The 25,325-nt window shown below is 37.9% G+C and overlaps 2 protein-coding genes across 4 annotated transcripts in view; one reads left to right on the forward strand and one right to left on the reverse strand.

Annotated features, from left to right (window-relative positions):
* Positions 1 to 149: 149 nt before the first annotated feature.
* LOC114138210 (5-hydroxytryptamine receptor 1D) lies at positions 150 to 4,223 on the forward strand. Its single transcript, XM_028007335.1, has 3 exons — positions 150 to 454; positions 2,503 to 2,663; positions 2,751 to 4,223. Exons 1-3 carry the CDS (start codon positions 307 to 309, stop codon positions 4,035 to 4,037), a joined length of 1,596 nt encoding a protein of 531 aa, XP_027863136.1. The 5' UTR covers positions 150 to 306; the 3' UTR covers positions 4,038 to 4,223.
* A 2,006-nt stretch (positions 4,224 to 6,229) lies between these two features.
* Positions 6,230 to 25,325, reverse strand: part of slc35f3b (solute carrier family 35 member F3b) — a 53,264-nt gene continuing 34,168 nt past the window's right edge. For all 3 annotated transcript variants that reach the window (XM_028007928.1, XM_028007931.1, XM_028007929.1), the window contains 6 exons: positions 18,756 to 19,095; positions 15,596 to 15,815; positions 11,711 to 11,836; positions 9,690 to 9,882; positions 9,506 to 9,595; positions 6,230 to 8,627 (listed from right to left, as the gene is read on the reverse strand). In XM_028007928.1, coding sequence (XP_027863729.1) covers positions 8,386 to 8,627; positions 9,506 to 9,595; positions 9,690 to 9,882; positions 11,711 to 11,836; positions 15,596 to 15,815; positions 18,756 to 19,095 — 1,211 coding nt within the window. In that variant the 3' untranslated portion in view covers positions 6,230 to 8,385. The remainder of the gene's footprint in view (positions 8,628 to 9,505; positions 9,596 to 9,689; positions 9,883 to 11,710; positions 11,837 to 15,595; positions 15,816 to 18,755; positions 19,096 to 25,325) is intronic.

The following is a 25,325-nucleotide window of genomic DNA, read 5'->3' on the forward strand; positions in this document are numbered from 1 at the left end:
ATTATAAAAATAAACTAACCTTTTTTCACACTTGACTTCATTTGCTTCCCTTCATCACAAAATTACTAATTATTAAGAAAAAAAACATTAAGAACTATAACCTTAAAAGGGTTAAAGAGTACATCCATGTTTGCATGTGTATATTCTCCTCCCCCTTGCATAAAAAGACCGGCTGCTTTACCTGGAGACGATCATTAGCTCAAGCGGATATGGGTCACAAGAGACAGCAATCACTTGCTTTTTCAAAGATATAATGCTTATCTTTTCTACAACATGTAAACGCGACAGTTCTATAGTTACAGTAGTATGGATGTTCAGGATGGCTTCAGGTCACCTCTGCAGGCTGCGGGGATCAACGCGAGCCAAACGGGAGGGACGAAGGGCGGGTTGTCCAAGCAGACCCAGCTGCTGCTGGAGGCTCTTCTGGTGCTCATGTGTTTGGGTGCTGTTATAGGTAAGACACTGACCTGTGGAAACCTAACTTTGTGTTTATAATATTTAAATATTGCTTCCATTTTATTTTTATACAGTTGATTTATTTATATATATATATATATATATATATATATATATATATATATATATATATATATATATACTGCTCAAAAAAATAAAGGGAACACTCAAATAACACATCCTAGATCTGAATGAAAGAAATATTCTCATTGAATACTTTGTTCTGTACAAAGTTCCATTTGCACAACAGCAGGTGAAATTGATTGTCAATCAGTGTTGCTTCCTAAGTGGACAGTTTGATTTCACAGAAGTTTGATTTACTTGGAGTTATATTGTGTTGTTTAAGTGTTCCCTTTATTTTTTTGAGCAGTGTATATATATATATATATATATATATATATATATATGTAGAAAATTAGTGCTTTAATTTGAGAATACGTAAGTTACAGTTTTACTTCTATTGCTATAGAGAAGAAAACATGTTAATATTTGATCATTTTGCTCCAAGTTATATTAGGAAACAGACATTAAAATTGTGCCAGAAATTTTAAAGCTGCTGCTTTTTATATGATTTTTACTATTTCATTGTTGTTGGATCTCGTTCAGTAATAAGAAAAAGTCACAACTTCAAACATAAGTTCTAATGAGAGTTTAGTGTCAATAGACTCAAAAAATCAGTGCCAATTACATGAGGCTTTGTGAACGGATGAGTCTTTTAGTAAAGTTCACCTTGTAGGATGTTTTGATCTATCTGTATATTTTCTTTTATTAATGTCGATGTTTTTAGCCAAAATTGTTAGTGAGCTCATCCTCTGGACGAGAGGCAAACCACATGAGCGGTTTCTGGATGCATTTTCTTATCTGGGCCGTCCTCTGTCAAGGTGTCCCAAATATTGTGAAGGAAACTTTAAGTGACTTTCTGCAGAATGTTAGTCTGTCCTGAATGTTGTTCAGATAGAAAAGTGGTTTCTTTTCAGCCCTTTCTGAAACTAGGCCAGTGCCTTTATGTGTGTGTGGAAATGATCACACTATTTCTAGAGAAAGCTTGTCACTGGTGGAAAATCAATTCCTCATTTAAATCCTCTTTAGGAGATTATCCACCACCTGTTAGACTTCTTGGGAACCCTAATACTCCCAACAAACTTCTCTCCTTGAAGTTACTGCCTAAATAGTTGATTTGGGTTCAATCTTACTGGCACCAGTAATCTTACCCGTGAGGCTCTTTTGATGCAAAGTAATGGTGACAGCATCTATTTTTTTAGATGTTTGACAAATGCAAAAATAATTTTTTGCACCTCCTCCCTTTAAAGCAACCATTCTGCCCATCTGAATTCATCTGGTTGACAGAGTGATATCAGCTGGCCTGTCTTTATTAACACCTGCACTTGTTAATAATAACTAATTGTTACCAGGTCAGAAACACATTAAAGTTATCTGCAATGAACTATTCATAATTTTGCAATTATTAAATTTTTCATCACAACCTACGCTTAAATTGTGTGTGAAAATGTGACACTATGTCTGACATTTTTTTTCTTTTAGCAGACTGTTGGTGCAGAATAGGAAGAGAAAATAGATTAAATTTTTTAAATGTATCTAACTTAAGAACATTGTCATTTCTCAAAACACTAACCATAAGATTTTAAAAAGAACAAAAAGGTTGAACTTAAAAAGGTTCTTACTTTTTTTCATTTTGTAATTTTATAAATGGAAAAAAATGTCTTAGGAATTCTAGCATTTTTGTTTTTATTATGATTTAATAAACCCTTTATATCTAGGTTGGTTCATAAGTCTTTTTGCCACTGTAATAAAAAAGATTCTGTATCTCAAATTTATATGATTATCTGAAATACATGAGATAAATTTTTTTTATTTTTTTTTTTTATCAAAGAGGCAGAATTGTGCTTCCACGGTTTGGGATTATTTCTAAACTGGCTGGTTAAGTCCATTAACCAGCCAATGGACTTTAACCATTGGCTGGTTAAAGTCCAGCCAATGTGACCTCTGACCTCAGGGTTTGAATCTCTATAATGTGTTTTTGTGCAGGCAATGTTCTTGTCATCATTATTGTGGCAGCTACCAAGACCCTCCATGCAGTGACGTCTATCCTGATCCTGAACCTGGCCGTCAGTGACCTCCTGGTTGGCATTGGAGTCATGCCTTTTGTTGCTATGTCCATCATGAACACGGGATGGGTGCGTTGTCCTGTAAGCATTTTCTGTCCTGTAGCATTACATTTTTTGTTTAGGTGACCTTTAATGTCCTTGATCCATTAACTATGTCTCCTCTGCCAGGTTCTCTGTCTATATGTTGGGTACTCCTCCACTGTGTACTGCACAGCTTCTGTGCTCACACTGACTGCTATTGCTCTGGACCGCTACTACTCCATCATAGACTGCCTGCGCTACAGTTCCCGCTGCACTCTGTGGAGGACTTCTGCTGTGGTCCTGTGGATCTGGCTTTTGGCTCTGGTCATCTGCAGCCCTCCTCTGCTGGGCTGGAGCTCTGTCAGCTATGTGGTTCCCATGTATAACTGTGCAATCACCTGGGCCAGCACTGTCAGCTACACAGCCTTCATGGCTGTTCTGATCTATCTCATGCCTGCAGTGGTGATCCTCTTCTGCTATGTGAACATAATCAGGGTGGCACGCAGCCACGCACGTAGGATTCACTCCCTGCAGGACTCCGTCCAGCGCAGCAGGTCCCCCTCTTGTCCAGGGGATTCATCCCACCAGAACTGCGGGAGCCTCCATAGACCCTGGAGTGTTACATGTCACAAGAACAATGAATTTGAGTCTCAAACAAGTAAACAGGGAGAGAATATCAGCCATATTGTTCAGGAAGCTCCAAAACAGCAGGGAAGCAAAGTGAGGGGTTTGTTTTCCATCCTGGCTCAAAAAAACTCTCAGCCACCCGAGCCAAACCACCACCAGCCGCATCATGGAGGGCTGCGCCTCGTCCTGATCATCTTCGCTTTCCTCTTCTGCTGGACACCCTACATCTGTGTGGCTCTGGTTCAGGCCACAGAAACTGCCATTACAGGCCAGTCCACCCTCGTGCCAGACTCTGCCATCACCTTCTCCTACTGGCTGATGTTGCTAAACTCTGACGTCAATCCTTTGTTGTACGCTCTGCTTAGCCAGCGCTTCCAGATTGCTCTTCAGGGACTTTGGCACAGAATTAGAGCTCATCTGTGCAGCCTGTTTAGCACAGAATGGGAGGTCAGAGGAGATGGGGATGACGTCAGAATTACTGACCCAGGCACGTTGACCACAGCCCATCCCAGTACACATGCCAGCACAGAGAGTTTGAACTGTGACAACTCAAAGCTCTCCGCCTCTGTTTTCACTGTTAGCACCGACTTTAAAAGCCACTCTGAGGGGTATCTTTGTAACGTGTGCCACCATGAAAACACGCCCTCTGTGTTCCAGGATGCTGCTAGTGAGAAGACGCACAATCTGCAGGTCCCTTCGCGTCCTCAAGAGGGCAGCAGACTTCCGTTCTCCGCTCTAACTAAGGAGCGGCAGGCCACTTTTTTCTATGGCCAGATCACAGTGTCAGTGGAACATGATGTCTGTTAGTTATTTACTGTTGATTCTTAATAAATTCTAATATTATTGAAAGGGTAATTTGTTTCAGTAGTTCAGTTCTAAAAGACATATTGATCCATTAAAACATTTCTAAATTAAAATCTGTTCAATATGTAAATCCCAAAACTCAATTTCTCTGAAAATATATTAGTGCCTAAAGCCAAGAAAAAAGGAATTTTTAATATTGAAACGACTTTGTAATAACAGGTTATAACAGGAAATAATATTAGCTACCATAACTATGCAGATGACACACAGCTCTACATTACGATGTCACCAGGTGACTCAGAGCCCATCCAATCACTGAACAGATGCTTAGAACAGATAAATGTGTGGATGTGCCAAAACTTTCTCCAGTTGAACAGAAACAAAACTGAAGTTATTATTTTTGGACCTAAAGAGGAACGATCTAGAGTCAATGCACAGCTTCAGTTATTACAACTGAAAACCAGCGATCAGGCCCGAAACCTGGGAGTAGTGATGGACTCTGACCTGAACCTCCAGAGCCACATAAAGACAGTTACAAAGTCGGCCTTCTATCACCTGAAGAACATTTCCAGGATTAAAGGACTAATGTCTCAGCCAGATCTAGAGAAACTCATCCATGCGTTCATCTTCAGTCGTATTGATTATTGCAACAGCGTCTTCACAGGTCTGTCCAACAAATCAATCAAACAGCTGCAGCTGATCCAGAATGCTGCTGCTCGCGTTCTCACAAAAACCAGGAAGATAGAGCACATAACACCAGTTCTAAAGTCCCTCCACTGGCTCCCTGTAGCTCAAAGAATAGACTTTAAAATACTGTTGTTAGTTTATAAATCACTGAACGGCTTAGCACCACAATACATTAAAGATCTGCTGTTATTGTATCAACCTTCCAGACCCCTCAGGTCTTCTGGTTCTGGCCTGCTCTGCATCCCCAGAACCAGAACCAAACGAGGAGAAGCAGCTTTCAGCATCTATGCACCACAAATTTGGAACAAACTTCCAGAAAACTGTAAAACAGCTGAAACACTGACTTTTTTTAAATCTCAACTAAAAACCCACCTGTTTAGAATTGTATTTGAAATGTAATCAATTACAAATTTATTGATGGAACTTGACTTAATGCTTTGTTTTGATTATTGATTCTATATTGCATTGTGATTCTGTGTTTGTAATGATGTAAAGCACTTTGAAATGTCTTGCTGCTGAAATGTGCTATACAAATAAAATTTGATTGATTGATTGATTTGTACTGAAAAGTCGATCCATGTACTTTGTATTAAATACACTCAGAGCTTGGTTTTGGTTCATTCATCATTTCGTTCATTAAACCAGATGTTGGTACTTTTAGCAGTGTTTGCAGCATAGAGTTTATCAGCAGAGGAAATTCTGAGGTGCTCTAACATTACCTGGTAGAGGGCTACATTAACTTTTAACTTGATTAAAGAAAAAAAACAACAACAGTGAACCAGCACCAACAGATGACAGTTCCTTCATTCATTACTGACTGTGATAACTTCACACTGGCCCTCAAGCAACATAGACTGTGTGTTTCTCCATGCTTGCCATGATTTGGACCGGGATTTCCTAAGAAGTCGATAAATTTAAATTCAGAAATGAAAACAAGAAAGACAGAAGTTGTAACCTGGATGATTTTAGTCTTTTGAGACAATCGACTTTGTTTTATAATCCTCTGAAGAATGAGGCTACGCTTGTGCATACAAGCGGTGAAGAGGCAGCTTCTTGTTGTGTACAAAGTCAGGAATCTTTCCCACGATTGTGTTGGCAACAACATGGAGAGAACATGACAGTTCTGTATTAAAAATGACGTTTTTTCAGATTTTGGGTCTTTATTTCACCAAGCCATAATCATCAAAGCAAGGAGAAATAACTGCTGGAAATGGATTAGTGTGTTTTCATTTAATCTGTAAAATACTGAAAATTAGTTTTACTTTTGAGTGAATACATTAATTAGATGTTTCATCTCTCAGAATTATCACTAGCAACTGATGTTGCAGACTTGAAGTTCTATCAATTACTTTACTGGGGGAAAAAAACCAAACTAAAAATAATCATTGTAGATACGATGCAAATATGTCAAAATATATATATTTTGCTTTTACGATAGCTATACCTTTTTACCTGAATTGTTGAACCACAACAGAAATCTATGGAAGAACAAACCTTGTCAAGAAAACTTATCAAAAACAAATCTTTTTATACCTTAGATCATACGATTACACTTGAAGACACTCAGTAGCAGATCTAACAAATCCATCATTTATTCACGCTCTAAATATTTCCTCCTCAGACGTGATATAACCATATGTTGCATCATCTTAGTGTAAAAATCATTCCTTACAAAGGTTTACATTTAAGTCTTGCGTTAATTCCAGAGGAATACAATATAATTATTTATTGCCATAGAAAATGACAATGGGAAACAGTGCTAAATGTACTGTATTGCAAAAAAAAAAAAAAAATGCAGTGAAGTGGACATTTCAGCTGGTATGTGCATGCTCGTTCTGTGGTTATCAGTCATCGGATTTTTTTTTTCTCCTACAAGTCCTTGAGGTGAGTCAGCAACTGAATGCAAAAAGCGATATAAAAACTCTTCAGCAATACATCAAGAAATTGTCCCCCCACAAAAAAAAAAGCAATAACTCATCCAGATGAGAACAAGGAGAGTCATAATAAAGTGTATCTCTCTGGTAGCACTGTATTAAACAGAGCAGCTCGTAGTGAGCGTGTGTAGTGTGATATTCATACATTCACAACAAGGCAGAGTTCACACGTGTCACTTCACAAGGCGAGGGCCTCACTTGCTCTCCTGTTTACCTTTTCCTAAAGGATGCGAATGTTTGAAATATGATGATTGAAAATAAATCAAATGATATATTTTACTTTTGTATAAAAGCTGGAGAAAATCCAAGCCATGTTTTATAAACTCTCTCCTAAAGTCACAGTGATAGATTTTTACCATCTGTTGTTTTCTCCAGAAATAAAACTGCTGTAGCTCTATAGGATAGCCTAAAAGTCTAAAAGGTGTAATGTGTTATATTAAGAAGCACGGGGATTGCTTTTATTCATGTTCAGATTCAATAACTGGTTAGTTTTCATTTTGGCTGCTGGTTTTGAAGTAAGTTTTTAACCAAACCCATTGTCTGGGTTTCTTGAAGCACATATATATTTAGCAACCAAACTTTGTGTATCTCATGCACTGAATGAGAATATACTGGTTTAAATACAGTCCCTTGTGAAGGTATTCTTATTTCTAGAACCTTTCCACATTTTTGTCAAATTCCAACCACAATATATTTTATTGAAATTTTATGTTATAGATAAAAATAAAGTAGCACATTATTGGTAAGTGAAAGGAAAAAGATACACTGCTGGAAACACTACGCATCACCTTGGACACACAATTCCCATAATCTGAAGGGCCATGAGAATTTAAGGGCCAGGGATCACTCATTTTGACTGAGTTTGGGTTATACTGGAAAGACTTAGTATTGTAGAGTATTGAATCAGGGAGTGTCAGAAAACAAATGAACCCCTTTCTTCTTAAATTTAATTCAAAATCACATATTTTCCTTTCACTTCACAATTATGGACCACTTTGTATTGATCTATTTCATTAGATTCTAAAAACACAGTGAGTTTTATGGTTGTAATTTGGCAAAATGTGGAAAAAATTCGAATTTTTTCACTTTCATGTTGGCCATATCGGGATGTGAGCAATGATTGTGGAAGATTAGCCCCATGAAAGCCCAGACCCACAGGATGGAGGTTAAAAGTAGCTCTTCTGTTCTAATCCAAAAGAAAGGCGTTTTGAAAAGATGTGTTTTTAGCGCCGATTGATCCTCAGATGATCAGACAGATCTCCTCACAACAAGTGAGCCTATTCGGTCCACAGCTCCCCGGGCATTCAAAGGTGTGAAATGTAGCTATGTACAGTACAGAAAAGGCAGGAAGGGATTTCTTTTGTTCTCAGACATTTTTCTTTGGATCAAAATGTGAGTAAATGTGAACCTGTCATGTTTTCTTTTTTTTTCTAACTGGAATTGATCAGGCAAGCTGGCAAGTCTTTTAAGGATACAATGAATAATTTAAAAATTTAAAGGTTCCGCAACAGTGAGACTTTAGTCATAGTTGATACCGTTTTTAAGTAATAAACAAAGCTAAAATGTGTTTAATTCCTATGCATTCTGAGGCTCTGGTATCTCTCTCCCTTTGTTGAATTGTCTGATCACAGCACAGTCCAAACCTATGGTAGCTTTGCAAAACACAATGTAGGCCACTAGCTACTAGCCAGATAAGATGTGTCAATGTTCCTCGTTTAATTATAATGGAGTCAACGTGCATATGTTGACAGGGAGGTCCTGCCTCTCCCTCTCCAGTTGAGGCCTGCGTTGGCGCCCGTCTCCCCTGCAACCTCGGCAGGGTCGTCCCGTTTACGCAGCTTTGTAGTGAGCTGGATGATACACTGGTCCCAGTCCTCTGGCAGCAGCAGCATGAGGAATCCCAGGCAGATGATGAACACAGCAATCAGGCGCACCGTGTTGAAATTGATGTCACAGGTGTAGAGGTCAACCACTGGGAAATCAAACCAGAATGTGTTAATACAGGACTATATGCAGGTATTTGTGTCAACATCCACAAATTTATTTATTTTTTTTCCCCTTCAAAATGTTAATAAAAATAAGTAAATATACAATTCAGTTTTCAAATGTTGATTTCTTGCATTAAGAGAAAAATATATCCAAAACAACTCGGCCCTATGTGAAAATGTGACGGTCCATAGACAAACAAACAAACAAACAAAAAAAAAGCTTTGAACAGCCGTCGAATGTGGCTGAATTACAACAGTTCTAAAGATTGGACCAAAATTCCTCCACAGTGATGCAAATTTTTATTTTTTTACTGTTTTATGGCAGTTTTGTTGTGTTTCCTAAGACAGTCTTTTTAATATTGTGTTTTTTTTTGCTGATCTGAAACAATAAATGTGCCAAAAAATTTAAAACAGAAGAAATCTTTAAGGGTTCAGTTGCCTTTTTAAATTCCTAAAAATAATGTGTGCAAACTATCCACACATGGAAATTTTGATTCTTGCTAATTAACGGCATGTCTTTGTTATAATGTTTTTAAATAAACCTGGTGTGAAAAAAATAAGGAAAATGTTAGTCATACCAATTACTAACTCCCTGCTGCAAGAAGATGAGGACACTGCATTGACACGTATTACTGTAGTACCTAATTGGTCCACTAAGCGGAGTCTTTCATCACCTGTTTTAATATTTCTTTAGTGAAAGGCGTGGTACAAGTGCATCAATAAAATCAGTAAATGTTAATTAACAGCTACACATGTATATAAACTGACATTAAGAGTATATTTATAAACTCCAAACCGACAAAATTTTAAATTGTAATCAAATCTGAAGATTCAGGACTGGATGAAAGGGTGAGACACTTACTGGCATTCACAGGGACACTTAGGACAATGCCAAGGGAAATTAATGTTGGGTATGTTATTGCAATGCCGAAGTTCACTAGGATGTTGAAAGCTGTTGGGAGAAAACATATTACAAATATGTTACGCATTGAGAATGTGAAGGAGAACTCTTAGTTTTGTATGAAAATCTTATATCTGTCTCATACCAAAAAGCAATGCTGCTACTCCACAGAGGTAGGCCCAGGGGATATCTGCAGGTGAGCCAGTGTACTCCACATGAGTAAAATACAGGATTACTGGCACAAAACTGATGAAAACAAAGTTGGCGCTTCCGACAATGCTCAGGAAGAGTGCAGCCTCTCCAAATTTGGCACTACCCAGAACCATCTTGAAGAGTACCTGAGCATATATGAGAGGGAAAATGTGTTTGGAAAAAAACCAAAAAAAACTCTCCCACTTTATAGAGCTGAAGGGTATTACAGAGGGTTTCCCTGCCAACTACCTGCCATGTTATGGCTGTTGCTTTGTATCACATTAGGCAACAAAGACAGCAGGGTGCACTGTACAAAAAGTCACTGTAGAATTTACAGTAACTTACTGGCAGCAGGGTTGCCAGCCAGTTACTGTAATTTTTACGGTAAAACCATTACAGTAACTTTACAGTAACATTACTGTAATTTTTTTTACAGTAGCCTTACTGTAATTCTATTACAGTTTTACTGTGGTTTGATTGCAGGGTTGCTGTAGTTTTATTGCAGTTTTACTGTAAGTTTTATTACAATCTTACTGTAATTTGATTAGTTTAACTGTAATTTCTTTAAAGTAGCACAGTAATTATATAACATGGTTACTATGATTTCATCACATTTTTATCACAATAAAATTACAGTAGTCTTGTAGAACAATTACAAAGAAGTTGTCATGTTACAGTAGTTCATGAAACTGCATACTTTGCTAGCTTTTAAAAGTTTAAATGTGAACTTGCAACTTCATTTACCAAACTCTCAAAAAATGTTTTATTTTTCTAGTAAAAAAATATATACATGTATGTTTTAAAATTGCTTTATTTTATTGTCAATTCAAATCTGACAAACTGAAGCAAAACAAAATATAGTATTTTGCAGCAGCAATATTTGCTTGTTACATAGAAGTCAAAATATCTCACTTTGCCTTTTCCTCTTCGCATAATCTCTGTACATTGTCATTTCTTATGCCCTCTACAGCTCACCGCCCACAGATCTTATAGGATTAACATCTGCAAACTGAGATGGTCATGGAAGAAGGCTCCATTGTCTGTGTTGATTGTTGATTCAGTGATATATTCAGACTCATAATTCCACTGAAAAATAAAAGGAGGTAGAGTCCTTCAATTTTTCTTTAAGCTACTATGGTATTTCAAAGTGTTCCTGCACCACACCAACGTGTAGTGAGAGTAAAAGAGAAAATCATGCCTGCAGTATTAAGCATCCTCCACCATGCTTAGCATTGGGCATGATGTGTCATTTTGTTCATGGCTCAATCTTAGTCTTATCTAATCAAAGCTCAAAGTTCAAGTTAAAAGACTCCAAATGTTTGAATTTGTGAAAATATTTTTGTTTTCTGTTTTGACTCCTAAATAACCAGTTGGCATGTATTTAGAGTCCAACTGTTGTTTTGGAGACTAAGTGACCTATGTTACTGCTCTATACCTCTCTTACCACCTGACTCACTATGTGTGGTTAAAAATACATTTAGGTCCTCAGCCGGCCTTGTGGCCGGTGGCTAAAAGAAATGGGTCTCTGTGTCATGTAATATTTATACCCCAAGGAAAGAGTCAAGACTAATTACAGGTTCCCAAGCTCACGTTGAATTAAAAAAAAGCAGGGCAAGATTAGAAACAGTTCTTCAGTTCTGTTCATTTTTTAGACTTTGTTACTGTCAATAATTGTGCCAGTGTTGCTTTTATTAAAAGATATTAATAACATGGATCCCCCCTAAATGAATGAACTACATTTGGATTTTTCTAAATTTCTGTGAGAGATGTTGATACTGCAATAAAAAATGAATTTATGAGGCTTTTACACTATAATCGTTTCCTCTCTTCTGCCACCTAAGAAGTATTTCATAAATAAGCCAGATGAAATATGCAAAACCATTTTGAATGTTTGCTCCCTTGAGGCCAAATATATCAATAAAAACCTTTAGTCTCGGTGATTCTGTGCTTTGATTGAATGAAAACAGAGTCTACCTTGTAGAGCGCTGACATTGAAGCAGATGCCACGACCAGAGTGATGCCGATGACCGAGTGGCTGTGAAACCCGTCAGCATAGGTCATCATGACGATGCCTGCTATGGCCAAGATAGCTGCTACTATCTGTGGAGAGACAGAGCAGCAGTGAGTTATGGATGGGCGACACATTGCCTAGTTTAGTAATTATGATAATTAATCTTTTATTGCAGTTTGGGGCCCCAGTAGGTTTCACCTGCTCTTTATCTTTGAGAGAATGCCCCACAATGGCATGCAAAATATCTAATAAGGCCTGAGTTGCGGTTTGTTTGCAGAAGGCATCTGATTTTTGATTCACGTTCTTCTAAATCCTAACAGTCACGCTTCACAGATTCTTGGGTTCACAGTGCCAGAGCTTTCAGTACACAAGCAGCAGCTTCTACAGTGCTGACATTGATTTCCATTGCACTGGCATCGTGATTACAAACCAAACACGCCACCACGATCCAGCAGTCCCCCCACACTTCTCCCACTCCCTGCCTTTATGATTAACATGCCTCCAAGATGACACCAGATCATCTGTTTCATCCCGCTCACAGTCAGCCTGGATGTACCCAAATAAGCATCACTCATTTGTGTCTGTCACATGTTTTGTTTTCATCCTGGAATTGTACAAAAAGCAGGAATCGGCGCTGGGCTCACGGTGGAGCCCAGCTGAGTGGATTAGCTCTTGCGTTAAGAAGGTGTCAGGAAGATAAATGAACCGTGTGTTTTTGCTTGGCCATAGCCCTGAGGCACTTTTTTTTTCTTTTGGCAAAATTGCTCTTTCCGCACTGCAGGCTGCCTGTCAGTCACAGCAGTACGTTTCATTTTAGTGAACGCCAGTTTGCCTGCCGGATCAGCAACAATGAAAGATGTTTCAGCACAAGCATTTTGTCAGAAGCTAAAAAAAAAGCAAGACTTTACCTTTACTGGCACAAACAGTATTGGATATGGCTACATATGACAGTAATTTGCAAGAGTATTTATATTCCTTGAACCTCTAGAGTTACAAACACAAACTAATGTGTGTTAACAGCAGTTTATCTGACAGACCAACACAAGTTAGACCAAAATTGCAAAGTGAATAAATTTTTCACTTTGCACTTTTTGAATTAATTTAGAAATAAAGTTTTAAAAGTGTAGAATGTCTGGAGCTGTATGGAAGCACAATTGTCAGTATTGTTGTCTTACAGGAAGAAGGTCCTGGGTTCAAATCTCATTTGTTGACACTGTAATTTAGCTAAGGTAACTAATATTATTAGTTACTGTAATCTGAGCTAGTGAGAGCAAGTAGATATTAAACTGAAAGGGCCCCAGGAGTGAACCATGGGGCACTCCCCATTTGTGACTTCTGTCCACTCAGTTGAAAAGTTACTTATAGACACAAAGAAGTTGTGCATAATTTGAATTTCTTTGTCAGGTCTCCAAAGAAAAGTTTGGAAGAATTCACAAGAGCACCCAACCTCACTAATAAAGTGAGGTTGGGTGATGAGACAGCCTCATCATCAGACAAGATGGAGAGACTCTCCAATCTTCTTAGAAGCTGCTTATTTTCTCAGAACCTGTTTGCTTTTGTTCCAGGTTGATTCAGGTCTCTCTGGGCAGAAGGTCCTTGAATGTTTACTTATTCCTCTGGTAGGAAATTTTATTTTCCTACCATCTGCTCATCAGCGTGACTAAGCTCTCACCCACACAGAAGAAAGTGTTTTGACCATATCTACATTAGATAACTGTTGGAAAAAACTGATTCTGTTATTCTTTCAAAAGGTTTTGTTTAAATCCTCAGAGGACAGGGAATTCATAAGATGCCGGATACGAATACTACAGTCTGGAAAAGTGTATTTCTTCAAGGTCTGAGATCTGTACTTCGTCAAAAAGGGAAACATAGGTATTACCCTCACAGGAAAGAACTAATAAATTTGAGGAGAAAGTACATTTTTAAAAGATGTTTCAAACATTTTATCATGACAAAAGCACAATGATTGCATTCAGGCAATCTCAACATTATTAGTACAATCTAATGTTGCACAAAATGCCTTCTTCTCTTACTGTCCAAGTGAACAATGAACAAAATCAGCCTTACAAGACATAAACCCAAACACAACTCACATCACTTCCCATGAATCTTTCATAGTGACTCCACTGCTGCCACAAAAGAAGGTAACAGACTACCATCATATCTTTAGGGACACAATAACACTAATATGCCGCTAACATCTGTTCAACAAGGCCATTTTAGCATACTCCATCTTTCTCTTTCTTCTGTGACAAACCCATTGTAGATCCCCTGCATTGCCGCAGACTTTCCACACACTGCAGTCCCCACCACCAAGCAACAGAGCGAGAGGACGTACAAGAGGCAGTCAAGCAGCATTCTTACTGTTGCCTTACTGATGCTTTTCATTACAAATAATGGCAGTGGTGAGTGGGGGAACGCATGAGGGAATGATAGGGTGGTTTGTCAGGGTTTGGAAAAAATTGAAATAAGGGCAATGCTTTCTGCAGAGTCCGTAAGGTCTGCAGAGGTGAGCAGTTTAGAAACGTGCAGTGGAAAAAGAGAAGGACATGGTTCACTCTCCAACCCTTACTTTTCTGCTTGTCTCTTCTTGTCCAAGCGAGACATGATTAAATTAGACAAGATCATTGGTGAGTGATCATGCTGTCATTCTTCTCCCTAGTACTGTTTATTTAACTCATACAGTCAAGTAAGCGCCTTAAGAGTTATTTGCTTAATTGGAGGCAAAATTTGAACTTACCACTGACCATTAGAGCTAAGATAAAATGTGTCCCATTTATATTGTAGAAAAGCTCAGAGAGGGACAAATAGAAGCTGATCATCCATTGAAGGTCATCCGATTGTCCTCTATTGCCTTTACTTGTGATATAAATTAAACAAACGCATAGCGAGGCTAAACTCCCTTTCTCTGCAGTCGTTTGCTGCAGACCCAGAGCTTTAGAAATGGATTTGTAAACCTTTTCATACTGACAAATGTCAATAACTTTGTTTCTCATCTTTTCTTGATTTTTCTTTTAGATCGAGACCTGACGTGTTGCTTTTCTGAGATCTTAATTCTTCCTACTCCATGTCATCAGACAAGTTTTATTTGAGTAAGTCAATTACAATTCAGGATTTGGTTAAACTTATGAAAATGAACCAAAAACATGCGGTTTATCTATTACATTTTTTACGCAGAGCCATATTGGTTTGGAGATTCTTTTTCTCTTCATAAATAAAATAATCATTTAAAAACTGCTTTTTATATTTACTTTTGTTACCTTTATTATTACAATTTGCTTGATAATCTGACTACTTAGGTGTGACAAATAAAACAGAATAAATTTGTAAAATATTTTCCATAGCACGGTTAGCCTGAAGCATGAAGATGTGAAAAAGGAGAAGAGAGGAATTGCAAATTTTTATGCTGTGATGGAATTCCATGTCTCTTCTCTAAGCATCCTGAAATAGATTTAATCTAGAAGAACGTGTTTGTCTATGTTAACCATAAATAAGATAAACCAATTGCTTTCTCTATTTTTGACTACATGTCAGGATACAAATCTGTGAAAAACATTATTTTGCAAGATAAAAACCAGGCAACACTAATTTAAAAGATTAGGATCATTTGACTCAGTAGCTTCCAGGAGACAAAGGATTTAACCATAAATGCTGATGTAAAAATAGCTCAGGCATTTTTTGGAATTTTGTGAGTCACTCCTTACATCAAAGTGTCACTTTTATGCCAATTAAAAAAAAAAAAACTTTAAAAAGGATGAAATGCTGCAACTTCCTTTTTCAGTCATCTTCTGATACAAATATGTTTTCTCTTGTGATTTGACACCGCAAATCAAATCAAATACACTCACCCTAACCCCCATGAAGCGGTCTCTGAGCACAATCCAGGACAGCAGAAAGACGAAGGCTTTGTTACAGCAGAAAAGTGCTGAAACATCTGTTGTGTTGATCTTCCTGAGGGCCTGCAGGTACAGGTAGTTGGTGAGGATCCACAGCAGGCCGAAAGGAGCGACCTTGGTGAAGAACACCTTCGGGGTCAGGCCCTCGTCCCCGAAAAACCTGCAGCACTCCCTGTGTAGGAATGCAAAATGTAGAGCACTGTAGTACTACTTTGGAACTGAGGTTAAGATTTATTCAAATGAAAGAATTTGTCTCATCACACTGTAGCCTAAAAACTTATCTGTAATGAGTGTGCATAGCAATTCCCACCTCAGCAGTTTGATCAAACAGATTTTTGTCCCACATCATACTGTGTAAGGGAGAAATAAGTAAACATTTAGAAATACAATAAGATCTGCCAAAAGCCACAAAGCGATTAATTTTCTCCTGTCACTGTGAATAAATTGGAAGAGTTTTGTGACTCAACCCCCAATGTAGTGAAGCCCTGTTTAAATTAAAAGTCATTTAAAAAGCAGAATTATAATTACACAAACATCATCTACAGCAAACATATAGTTTTTATCCAATTAGCTTTTTTGACTCTCATGACATTTAGGGCATGAATATGATCAAAGATTATTAGTTTTAGTCTTTATTTAATCTCAAAATAAAGAGATTTACTCAATAACTGTGAGCTACTGTAACCCCAAACCTTACAGTTGGGTTAGATTAAATTGTATTTGTGATTTTGAGTGGTCTAGTCAAAGTCCAGTATAAATCCCAATAAGGACCTTTGGCATGACTTATACAAGAATGTGTACCGCCAGTCTGAATTAGTTTTAGTTATTTTGCAAAGACAAATTGGAAAAAACAAAAATCAGTGTCTAGATGTTCAAAGTTGGTTGAGACATACACCCAAAGACTTGCAATTGAAAATGGAGCAAGATACAAATGCAGGTTTTACTTTCTAGATTTTTATTACAAAGGGTTTGAGGCTGTACCAGTTTGTTGGAGTCACCTCTGTTTTCAAGTTCGCAGATATAATTGTCTAAGGAGTTAACGTGTTAGTTTTAGCTACAACTTGGACTGGATGTGCTACAGATCATTAAAAACAAATAAAAATGATTTTGATAAGAGGAAGAAGTTTCTTACCACAAAAAAGCTGCCTTTCATCATCATGTTTAGTTTTTGATAAACACATCTGCAGAAGTGTTTTGATGAAGGTCCAACATCTTAGCATTTCATACCAACATGGAATCCTATCTATTACTCAATCATAGGCTGAATATGCTAACCACAGACGCAACAACTTTAAAAACTTGCAGCTCATTGATCTATAAAGGGAGATTCCAGCTTGAAAAGTCTTTCAATAAAAACTGGCAGACTAGAAATTATTGGCCTGAGTCGTTGAAGAAAAGTCTGCCCTCCATCCTTCAACTGCATGGTTTGTTTTATAACATGGCATGATGTTCTGTGGTGACTCAAAATATCCATACCTGTGGAAAGTCTTGTCTCTGGATTTTGATAAAAATGTATAAAAAAAAGGTTTGTGCCTCAAAGCTTAAGTTGCCAATTTAGAGAAAAACACTAAGCAGCAAATCAAATGATGCCTGGTACATCAAGATTTATGGAAAGGAATTTAATATGGATTCATATTTTCGTACACACACAAAAAATATTGCTTTAACTTTTATGCGTAGAACCGGGGAAGATCCTGTGTGGAAATAGCTCCATTCCATTGTGTTCATTTATTTGAAATGCCACAGGAATAAGTTATTGCACTGTGCACATTTCCATAAAGAAATCTATAACAACCTTTAGCGACAATATTAAGCTCAGCGTTTTTGGACTTTTCTCAAAGCGCTGTATACTGTATAAAAGGATAAAATTAGAGAAGATAAAGTAGAGTCAGAACATGGGGATAATAAAAGAAATAGTGGAGTCTCAAAACACCTCTAAGCTTCCTGCAATCCTTCTTTTTTATTGCCCTCTTCTTTTCAACCTAATGTGCCTTCTGTACTTTCAATTTCTTTTCAGCTTTTTGACCTCTGTGTTAGCAGATTGCAAACAGAAATGGCTGCTTCACTCAACATTTTAGAAGATTGTTAATTGGCTCATGATGAAAGACAAAACATGGACAGATATTATACAACAGCAGGTATTGTAGAAAAGCGCTTAACTGTGTATTTGCTAAATGCTCTCTGGTACCTGTTCAAAGCTAATTTAATCTTCTTTTTCAAACTGATCAACTTGTGCAATTATATCTTGATAAGCACATGCAAAACTAATTAAAACATTTCTTTCTAGTAAGTGATCGGATTTTAGGTGGGGTTTCTAAAAGCAATGCAGAGTGAGACCTCATTTAAAGATTTTAAAAGATTAGATTGCTTTTTATTTATTTAGCTTTGAATTGTGTTGCAGCAATAACTGCCCTACATGTCCTGCCCATGTTTCTGTTAATGGTCTGAGAAGAAAACTAAGCAGATGAAACATTTCACAGTCAGAGCAGATCAGCTCCAGTTGAGAGGTTGCATCTCAGAAGGAAGATTTACATCAAAAAGCTGTCGGACGTACAGAGCTAATGCCTCTTTCAACAAGCATCTTGTCACCCAACTGGGAATATGGAAATGACAGATTATATTGCTAGTTGAACTACAATATGATAAAGAAGCTAGTTTATATACAGAAGAGCTGAGCTACTTCTTGTACAGAAACAGAATAGTTGTTAGTTAGCTAAAATACAAAGTTTTGCCAGAAAGCACTGGGTCAGCCATCAAAAACTCAGTGAATTCAAACGATGTGATCACCTCCATAACCAAAATCATTCATCACCTAAGTATACAGACTGTTTCTACAAACATCTGGAAAATAATATGCGTTTTTCAGTGTGGTAACGTAATAGGATGCAACCTGTAAAATACCTAAGTCAAATCATGAAACCTCTGCAGTCAACTCAGCTATGTAGTGAAGCCTGGGGCAGTGGAATGGAAAAGCCTGCTGTAGGGGTTCAAACTTTGCTTCAGGCAAGCAGAAATTGGCACACAAGTTTTTAAATTTGGATATTATATTTACTAGTTTTTTTGTTTTGTTTTTTTGTTGTTTTTTTTGCTGACAGAGGGCAATTCTTCCAACCTCAATCTCTGCCTGGGCGTCTGCCTCTCAGGACTCTTGCACAAATGGCCGACGTAGTAGACTGGGAAGAAGAGGCAGTTCCAGGAAGTGGCGAACCAGGTGAGCGTGAAGGGGGCATCAAACTGCTTAAAGGTCAGCTTGGCCAGCTGGGTGGAACCCGCCCAGGACGAGCACACGCACATCACCATGGCGACCCCCCACAGGGCCTTCCGCACCTGCACGGCTGTTACTCTGATGCAACAGTGTAGCCTCCGCCTGCTGGTGCCAGTCTCTCCACCAGGTGCACTGGCCGACTGTGCATCTGTGGAGCCCACCACATTCTCTCTGGTCCGGTCTTCTCCTGTGGACGGACAAACATAAGAAAAGGGAAGTTAAACAATCTATGTGGACAATTTTAACAATTTGTAATGTTGCAAACCCTATCTTCAATGAGTTTTATAAGAATTTTATGTTTTAGACCAACACAAAAATAGTGCACAGTTGGGATGTGGCAGGAGAATGACACATGATCTCCTAAAGCCTTTAGTTGCAATTGCAGTTGAAGATTTTTTCAGATATCCACAGCTGGAAAGTGACAATCAGCCCCATTCTCAAATCTTCTGGAACCTCAATTCCAGGATTTCACTGCATTTAGTTTCGTCCATCCATTAGAGACCGGGGTTCGATTCCCCGACGGGGAGTGAAGTTTGTTTCAGGTCCCCCTTGAAAATGAGATCTAGATCTCAACGGGGTTTACCTGATTAAATAAAGGAATAATAAAAAATAAAATTAGCTCACACCATACATACCATGTGCCATATATATGTACATGTATGTTTTACTGTGCGAATGGTGTGTTCAGGGTGAGATGCACATTTTCTAACACTTTTTGAATGTGTGCCAAAAAGCAAAATTTTTGTTCCCATCTGACCACATGAACTGCTATATATAAAATGAGATTAAATTACATACAGGACTCTATTTACTACAAAGGGGTTGTTGGCAGGCATTTATTTGCCCAGATTTTATTTAGGGTATCACAATATAACGTCAATGAATACATATGCATTGCATCAGTTTCCAGATGCAAAATAAAAAGAAAACAATTCATCATTTTCCTTGTACTGAACAATTATGAATTACCTTATGTTGGTATGTCACATAAAAATCACAATAAAAGGCTTTATAGTATGTAGGTAAAACTTGACAAAATTTGAAAATATGAGTTTTAAAAGGAACTTAATACAAATGGGTATAGTTATGATTATTTTTGCAGTCACAGTAGAAAAAGAGATGTTAATTGTGTGTGTCCTGCACCACTTACTATTACGTCTTTCCAGATAAGAATAGCTACTTCTGTGGTTTATATGAACTTGAAAGTAATCGAACATCTGAGTTAAAAATATGATAATGAAGCCTGACAGGCATCAGCCAAACAGAGGACAAAAGAGGACAGATCTGATATCTAATCCAAAACCTCCTCTCCTATATACGGTAGGGGCGGGGGTGCATGTGCATTTGTACAAGCCAAAAATGGCACATGCACACACAGCACCTTTTAACTTTTCCATTTTCCCTGTCAAAAAACGTAACAGCCTCCATACGTCTTCAATAAATCCTGGTGTCTATCATCCAACACACACACATACACACACTCTGCTGCTTTAGATCTGCTTAGCTAGATTATTTGGTTGCATTTGTCCTTTAAAATAGCTTACAGAAGAATACTATTGTATACTATACATACTATGTATGGATGAAGAATATTATTTGTAAAGAAAATAATATAAACAGTAAAAAATAAAAACAGTTCTGTAAAGAAAATGATGGACCCCAAAAGACAGCCTGTATGTCTTCCTAAAATATTAACAAAAATAAAAATTGAAGTAAGTCCTGACTGTTGAAAGAGAGCATCATGATGTGGTCAAAGGAGTACTACTATCTTCTGAAGCCCTGGAGGATAGTAGATCCTTATGAGTCTATAATTTGATTTCAAAGGAATTTAAAATCTGCCATCATATGGTATGAAAAAAATAATCTTCACTGAGGAATGTTCAAACCCACAGCCCAGGTCTGACTGTCCAAGCGACTTCAACCTGAAAGTGGACACACCAAGACGTCTCCAAAACCCCTAAACTGTAACAAAGGACCGACTGCTCTACAGCACATGGTAAGTAACAGCATAGGGCTTCATGAAGCACATCTAGGTTTTGGTACATCTCAGCAAAAAAAGTCACTTGGAGTGAGGCCAGGAGTTGCACAGTAGGGAAGCCCCTATGCACACGCTCTTGCTTTTTTTTCTTCACAACTGTGTCACATTATCCACATCAAAACCTTTTATTCAAATGAATTTTAACACATTCATGTCTGTCTTGTGACTATCAGTCAATCATATGTCTCCAGTAACAGCAACAGAAAAGTAAACAGCACACATCAACCCAACAGCAGCTTTGTTTCAATGCAGCTTTATAATAAGATCCATTTATCTTCTATGGCTGCCTTCCAAAAAGTTAAAAGGGAGTATGTCCCCGATAGGGTTTAAAATATGATGAGGAGCCGCAGGAGGCAATAAGCTGAATCATCTCTGCTGTATGCACCTGACTGAAATACTGAACACACTTAAACAAGCTTCAGTGAGACAAAAATGATTCTCACTTACATGAGTGCAATGCTGTAAAAATGGCATTTTGTGCAGAAATAACAGGACATTCAACTAAGCCTTTGCTTTTAGCTGGTTGTCTAGATGGAGGCAGCTGCCACATCATGCCACATACTGGAACCACTGCAAAACATCAATAAAAACCATCAAAGCAAATGTATCTGTTGTTGTGATAGCCTAACTTCACACTTAAAAGCAAGTAGCTTATTTTAAGCTATAAATTTATTCTGTGAGAAAATGTATCCTGTATTGTTTTTAACATGCTATATTGTTTAAATGCTATAAATCAAGTACATGTTGGGTGTCCAAAATCTGCATAACAACCATTAGAACCTCTCTATATAAAGAAGTTACTTGGGAAAGAACAATAAAAAAACTGCTTTGTTTGTTGCGCGACTGTCATAAAAACAGCACATTTTTAGATTTCTAGATGCAACTAAGATGTCTGGCTGCAAATAACGATTATTATAGTAGGTGATTATTTATATTATTCTAACGATAAATCAATTGAAAATGATTAATCTATCTTTATATTACCTTTACTTTGGTCAGATTCAAAACAAAGTCCAGGTGGATGTGAAGCAAAAGATGAATACATTGCAAAGCACATGATCTCCACAGTTAAGTATGGTAGAGGACCTGGGTTGCTGAAGGTCTGCTCTTTTTCCAAAGGTCTAATCTGTGAAACCAAATGCACTTCAGTTTGTTTTCCCTTTTGTTTAAGTGCATTGATAAGATGTTTTAAGGGAGCTGCATAAGTTGTCATCCATCATGCCCAATGAAGCGGCTCATTCTCCTGAGAACGGCTGATCTTGCCAGGAGATCTCATCACAAATTTACTCCTTCTATAAACTCTAATGCTAATTCTCTGCCCCTCCCCCGACGCCCACCCTCAAGCTTCATAATGTATGCAAGCGTATTTCAAATTTCAAAGCTTGTGTATTGCTACCAGAAAAAAAATACAATGAAATGATTTTGTATCCAATCAGTGTCTGCAATGAAAGTACCAAGACCAATTTTGCTACCAGTAACATATAATTCTGTCAATTCAGTCTGTTTTTGTTGTGAGATGATGTATCAGTAAATCCTTGAAAAAGGAAGAAAGAGAAATATGGATGTCTATACATGTCTGGTGCAAAAGGATGAGAGTTAAATGTCTCTATTCTGAGCTCCACGCCTTTTTGTCTTCTTTTGAAGGTCATCTCATGTCTGTGCTGCCCAGTTTTTGTCTTTCCTGGGAACCCGTCCCACATCCTGCTGCTCCCGCCTACCACTCTATAATGCACCAAGGCTTAATCTCTCAAATGCAACCTTCAGCCAATCCAGTCAGCCCCCAGGCACGCCCAGGGTCCATGCAGGCCCTTTCTAGTGACATGGCAATAAAAATGGCAGGAAAAAAATATTGATCATCCTGAACCACACGTTCAAGCTTCCCTGACAGTTAAATAAAATCTAAGTTTTTATTTACACGTAAAAGAGGGCTATTGCTTTATTGTAGCTCCTCTGATTAACTTCTCAGATGTTATTACATAGTTAGTGCCTTGCAAAACAAAGAGAGACACGACCAAGAGTCTAGAGGGGCTGGAGAGATCCACAGCTCTGGTGGGGGAAATTGACCACAGGACAACTATTAGTCATGCACTTTGCACATTTGGTCTTTCAGAAAGATCAAATGTGAGAAAGTCCAAATGTCCACAAGATAACTATTACTCGTGCCCTTTACATATTTGGTCTTTAAGAAAGAGTGGCAAGAAAAAAGACATTGTCAAAAGAAAGCTGTAAGAAGTTCTATTTAAAGTTTGCCATAGTGCTTTTAGATATTTTTGGTAAAATTATACCACAATTTTAGGTTAACATGTAAAATGCAGTGTGAAAGGAAAACTAACAGTACACATCACCCTCAACACACCATGGTGATCTATGACGGTGGCAGTATCTTCCTTTAGAAATGTTTTTCTCTATTAAAGAATGTGAAGCTGGTTGGTTTATGTGAAGACTGATGGCGCTAAATACATCCAGGTGGTCTTCTCTTCACCGTCCAGCAGGACAACAACCATTAATGGTTCAGATCAAGGAATCTAAACAATTTGATGGATGCAAATTAGAACAACCCAGTCAAATTCCAAACCCAACTTTCTTTACATGTAGGTTTGATGCTTACCAATTTGAAAGTCATTTTCTTCATTTCCTGTCAATTCACAACTTATTCACTCCTTTGTATAGAATTATTTAAAAAAAACAGATGTTGTTGGAATGTGAGAATAAACTGTACTAAAACTCAGCATTGTTGCTCAATGCTTTTGGTATTTGATATCACGGAAACACTAGCTGATGAACTTCACACTGACACCAACTGTGACTAATCATATCATACCGACTGTGAGTGCTGTTGATGAACAATACGGAGTAAGGATGAACTAATTAGTGTGATGGAGCTGGATGGCTGGACTGGCAGAGCAAAAAAAAAAAAAAAAAGGAGGTTTTGCCGGTAATGCCATTTGAAGCAATTAATTGTAAATAAAACGCTTGAAAAATGATGTAACAGCTAAATTGTTAACTGTGATCTTTTAAACTCATCAGTGCATAAACAAATTACCTTTCAAGGAGACACCAAGGATACTGTATGTATGGAATACTAGTGGGAACAAATTGTCTTAGCTCATAAATAAGCATTTGGGAATGATCAGCAGATGTAAATGTGGTTAAAACCTTTTATTGCTATATTAACAGAGATCTTTAACTCAGCAGCTTCATGTATCTGAACCATTTTGTGTCCAAATGCACTTAAATCATAACAGGAAGCTGTGGAATCCCTGGAGACAGGTTTAGTGTGTTTGGCTTGATAGTAAGACACAAACTGATCTGCTCTGACAGCTCTGTATGGTTTTTCCTTCTCTTCGGGTATCTATTCTCAGCTGTTTCTATATATCAGAACTTCTCTAGATTTACTATGCACATGAATTTATTTTTATTTTAGGTCTGCTGTACATTTTCTCCTCCCTTAACAAAGAATTCCACTTGTGTAAACTTGCGTCTGTTCAGGTCCCTCAAGTTTACTCAGGCAAAATGTGTTGCAGATATTTACTTATATATCCTACATCCTCACTTATCAGTTTGCTTTATTTTAGCATATTTGTTACTTGTTCATGGGAGCACACCAAAAGATGCTCAGATTATTTTTCCCATTAGCTAGTCTATTTTCTAAGCTCTTCTTCACCCTTCAAGCCCATTTTCCCCCGATTCCCAACCAGCCTCACTTCTACGTCTGTTCTCCTCCCTCCCCCTGCAGCCTCTGCAGTGCAGATCTCTCCTGCTGATAGATGCAAATCCCAAATGTGCCAGCAGAACTCTGCCTGGCTGTCCGACCTCACACGTCTCACAACTTGGTTATGACAGGCTAAGAAGTCGGTTGCAACCCATGGCACTCACCATTCTGTCTTGCCCTGCTTCCCCTAAAACAAGAACATGGATCCATTTGAGCAGCGTTGTGTGTAGGTAGCATCAGGCCTGTGTTGGTTAGACAGGGTGGCCCTTGCAACATTTCTGGAGATTTGGGTGAGTGGGAGAAATAGATCTATGAGGGAGTCTTATCAGGCTGGCTGTTAGGTAACAACTCCATAGAAGCAGGAGTGCACTGCAGCGCTTTGCCTCACTGATTTATGAGTGTAAACAAATCAATCACCCGTACACACTTCAGAAGAACACTTCTCCTTGTCTCGCTACTGGCTCAGCTTGGTGATGAATATGAACTGACCTGGGGAACTGACCGCCACTCTTCTAATTAAATACATGAGCTCCTGCCATAGCTATTTACTTAGCTTATGTCACTGAAATCAATACATTGAAAGCTCTAAATGTAAACATTTTTCTCAATTACTTATGCTGTACCAAGATTAGGCCTGTCATGGTAATTATTGCAAAAAACAATAATA

This window comes from Xiphophorus couchianus, chromosome 22 (genome assembly GCF_001444195.1).
Source record: "Xiphophorus couchianus chromosome 22, X_couchianus-1.0, whole genome shotgun sequence".
Taxonomy (NCBI): domain Eukaryota; kingdom Metazoa; phylum Chordata; class Actinopteri; order Cyprinodontiformes; family Poeciliidae; genus Xiphophorus; species Xiphophorus couchianus.